At 35.6% G+C, this 4,186-nt stretch overlaps 2 protein-coding genes across 2 annotated transcripts in view; both read left to right on the forward strand.

Moving 5' to 3' along the window:
- The first annotated feature begins 1,138 nt into the window (after window positions 1–1,138).
- Window positions 1,139–3,416, forward strand: LOC111370343 (nitrile-specifier protein 5-like). Its single transcript, XM_022992009.1, has 2 exons — window positions 1,139–1,427; window positions 2,211–3,416. Exons 1-2 carry the CDS (start codon window positions 1,398–1,400, stop codon window positions 3,168–3,170), a joined length of 990 nt encoding a protein of 329 aa, XP_022847777.1. The 5' UTR covers window positions 1,139–1,397; the 3' UTR covers window positions 3,171–3,416.
- LOC111371008 (nitrile-specifier protein 5-like) overlaps window positions 3,275–4,186 on the forward strand; it is a 3,362-nt gene continuing 2,450 nt past the window's right edge. Inside the window, exons 1-3 of the mRNA XM_022992937.1 lie at window positions 3,275–3,321; window positions 3,481–3,543; window positions 3,645–3,660. Of these exons, the coding sequence (XP_022848705.1) occupies window positions 3,275–3,321; window positions 3,481–3,543; window positions 3,645–3,660 (126 nt within the window). The remainder of the gene's footprint in view (window positions 3,322–3,480; window positions 3,544–3,644; window positions 3,661–4,186) is intronic.

Below are 4,186 nucleotides of genomic sequence, written 5' to 3' on the forward strand. Positions count from 1 at the left end.
GAGAGAACACAAATTTGTATACTTTGGAGAATTTCTCCGACGAAATGTGAATGCGATTGAAGTGTTGAAGCGAACGTAGGGGAATAACCTATTTATGGCGAATTTCTCTGACGAAATGCGAATGCAATTGCCGTGTTGACGTAGATGGGCTATTTTCTTTCTTTTTTGGGAACAACCTATGGTGGGAAGAAGAGTTACTTGGAGTGTTTGACCATTTTACCCTTCAATCTTGAAATGAAAAGTGAGATAGGTGTGTATTTAATGGTGAAATAAACGGTAGATGGACGGAAGGACATTTTTCAAAACAAAACGTTAAAAAAAGGGAAAAAAAAAAAAAAAAAAAACGTATTGACTTTTTCCGTAAGAAGTGCCAAACGTAGGAACATTTTGTTTTATTAACCCTTGTTGGAAATATTGGAGTTACAGAGAAGAGACAAAAGAATATCACAAGAAATTGTAGCGACAAGATGAAGAAATTAGAAAATAATCAATAACAACTTTGAAGGTTTGAACACGGGATCGCTGTTTTCAAACATTATTTGTCCACTCTTTGGTATTTGTGAGATGCTTAAGGGTATTTTAGCAAATGATTTGAATAATTGTAATAAGTCTTGATGCAGAAAATACCAAATCACAAAGTATTTTTCACCAAAACTTGAAGAACACAATAAGAAAATGAATATGAATGTAAACCGAAATTTTGATATTTGTTTGTAGAATAATTTTGTATTTCAAGTGTTTATTTAATTATATTTCTCTTGATCAAAGCTCCACTATATATAGACCTCGTCCATGTACTCGTAATGGTGCCAAAACTTGAGCAAACAGTCACCAAATTTAAATTCAGAACGTTAGAAAATGTCCACCCAACTGTTATTAAATTATACTATGCTGTCGCATGGTATAATCCCGTGGTTTGAATTTCCAGCCGTCTTCCCATTTTTCATTAAATAATTAGATTTGTTTGTTTTGAACAACCAATAAAAGAGACATTTAATTGAGCTGTACCAAATAAGACCTGCCTGCGTTTGCTCATATTGCATAATCACAGTATTAATTATTCAGACTGGACATTTAAAATTGGGGGCATGCAACAGGCCACCAAATCACCAATCTTATCGTAAAAATCCACAAGTCCACCGAATATTTTATTCCTATTTGGTACAGCTCACTTAATGATGCACGATTCATGTCGTTTCAGACAATTTTTAAACCTATTAATTCAAGTAACCCAGTATTGGGTTTCAGCATTGCCCAGTAATTTGAACCAAATTTGAGGCTAATGACTTATGAATCACCACTAGCCCATATCACTACCACAGTATAAAACAAAGCGGCACGAAAGAATCTCGAAACATAGTGCTGAAAATTCACAAAAATCAGCAATTTTTTTGACGATGGCTTTGGCACATAGCAAATGGGTTAAGGTTTGGTTTTTCTTGTTTTCTTGGGTTTTTTAGTTTTTCTGCATTTTTTTTCCTAACCTTTTGTGAGCATTAGTTCATGGGTTCTAATTTTAATAATTCTATTATGCCTTTTACTTTGATCACAAAACCAAAGTAATTATTTTCGTAATTCCAGGATAATTCAATTTTTTCCCTAACTAATTCTACTTATTCACACCACCATTTCATTCTTTAACCCTGTACGTCCTCGTGTTAATTTCCATGAATAAATTATTGACTTTTGGTGAAATCCCAAGTTTCTAGTGAAAAAAATTTCAATTCTTTGTTATGATTAATTATAATTTATAAGGATTTTGCTGAACAACTGTGTCTTTTAGATGACATCCAATTTTTTACTGATCCTCGAATTATGGTAGCATGGTTTAGCAGTGAAAAAAATTTCAATTCTTTGTTATGTCTAATTATAATTTATAAGGATTTTGGTTAATTTTGAAAGTTGACTATGCTTTTTGTTGAACAACTGTGCAGTCTTTTAGATGACATCCAATTTTCAGCTTATTCTTGAATTATGGTGGCATGGTTTAGTAGTGAAAAAAGTTTCAATTCTTTGTTATGACTAATTATATTTTATTAGGATTTTGCTTAATTTTAAAAGTTTACTATGCTTTTTGTTGAACAACTGCGTAGCCTTTTAGATGACATCCAATTTTCAGCTTATGGACGAATTTGGTATCTAAAGTAACTTTTTAGCTATGTAAATGATAGAAATATGAATTCTTTTGTGATGAAATTCAACATACGCAGCTGGAGCAGAAAGGTACTGGACCAGGATCAAGAAGCTCACATGCTATAACCCTTATAGGTGAAAAGGTTTATGCATTTGGTGGCGAGTTCACACCTCGTGTCCCTGTGGATAACAAACTATATGTGTACGATCTCAATGACAAAACATGGTCGATTGCTGATGCAACCGGGGAAATTCCTCCTCCTCGTGTTGGTGTTACAATGGTATCAGTTGCAGAGACAATATATGTTTTTGGTGGAAGGGATGCTACACACAAGGAGCTTAATGAACTCTACAGTTTCGACACGGTTACAAACAAATGGACCCTACTTTCGAGTGGTGCGATGGGGCCCCCACACCGCAGTTACCATTCGATGACCTCAGATGACCGGCGAATATATGTCTTTGGCGGCTGTGGGGATGCTGGACGGCTTAATGATCTATGGGCTTATGATGTTCTTGATGGAAAATGGATCAGTTTTCCTGTGCCAGGGGAGAATTGCCAGCCTAGGGGTGGACCTGGACTAGTTGCAGTTCTCGGGAAAATTTGGGTCGTGTATGGTTTCTCTGGAGTGGAGCTTGATGATGTACATTACTTTGATCCAAATGAAGAGAAGTGGGTTGAAGTCGAGACAAGTGGAGAAAAGCCAACACCTCGAAGTGTATTCTCAACTTTTGCGGTTGGGAAGTATATATTTATATATGGTGGAGAGATTGATCCAAGTGATTTAGGCCACCTTGGTGCCGGAAAATTTTCTGATGAAGTCTTTGCACTTGATACTGAGACGCTAGTGTGGAAAAGATGGGGAGATATCTTGACTGCTGATTACCATCCGGGGCCACGAGGATGGTGTGCATTTGCAGGTGGGCAACGAGATGGCCAAGAGGGATTATTGGTGTATGGTGGGAATTCTCCTAGTAATGATCGACTGGGTGACATTTTCTTCTTCACTCCTTCGTTTGATGTGAATGGAAAATGATGAGAATCGAGATGTTTTTCCATATATGATGATTTAGTTGCAGAGAAACGGATGATGATGTTTCTTTTAGTGTGCATTGTGCTTGTAAGTTGCTTTCTAGAGCAATGAATAAAAATGGAATTGTTGTATCAAAACTATGGGGCGCCGGGGTGTAAGACTTATTTTCAGTTTTATTAGTGTTTCGTACTTTTTCACATATCTTGCTAGAAATTGAATGAATCGACACACATTCTAAGAATTTCTGCATCTATGAAGAGCACGCGACGCAGTTTTCTCTTTATTTCTTTTACGTCTTTATGCTTCTGGTTAGCCTTAGTAACAGTGAAGATGCCCACATTGCCTTCAAAAACCGTGCAAGACCAAACCAGACCAGGCAACCTTAGAAAAAATCAGTTGTCTTTTTGTACAAAATTTGTAGAAAAATCTGTACTTATAACATTATTTTCTGAAAAATTATGAATTTCTATATCAAAGCTGCTATAGCAACAAGGTTTGCCATCAAGGTTTCAATTCGAGGTACACTTGTCAAATGGTGATCGGATAGTTTAAAACGAAAAAAGAATACACAACTTACTAGGAGCTGACGCTCAATAATTGGATGCAAAACCTGTTTAGTGGCCTTGTCAGAGTAGTTTAGTTCTTTCTCTATAGGCATATAAACCTTTATACAACAGTCAGGGAAACTTGGAGAGGAGGCTCCAAACCTTTTAATTTATTGCAAAATATACCTTACTCTTTTATTTTTTAGACCACAGTCCCAAACTTTTTACTTCAATGACAATGGGACTGCATTGGACGGATTCCAATAGTGATGGCAATGGGGCGGGGTGGAGTGCGGCGGCGCAGGGCAACTTTTTGCCCTGTTTGTTGTCCCGTTTAATTTTTTTTACTTTTTATTTTTTTTACATTTTCAAAGTTTCAAATTATGTTATTATTAGAGAATAAAATACAAATTTAAAATGAGTTTTTAACAATGAATTGTTTAGAAATAAAATTATTTTTAATTTTTTTTTTTT

Source organism: Olea europaea, chromosome 21, assembly GCF_002742605.1.
Source record: "Olea europaea var. sylvestris chromosome 21, O_europaea_v1, whole genome shotgun sequence".
NCBI lineage: Eukaryota > Viridiplantae > Streptophyta > Magnoliopsida > Lamiales > Oleaceae > Olea > Olea europaea.

Bases quoted from the DNA above. Each gene is read 5' to 3' on its own strand.
- LOC111370343 (XM_022992009.1), top strand. From the start codon at position 1,398: ATGGCTTTGGCACATAGCAAATGGGTTAAG. The intron at 1,428-2,210 runs GTTTGGTTTTTC...CAACATACGCAG, and splicing joins CACATAGCAAATGGGTTAAG to CTGGAGCAGAAAGGTACTGG.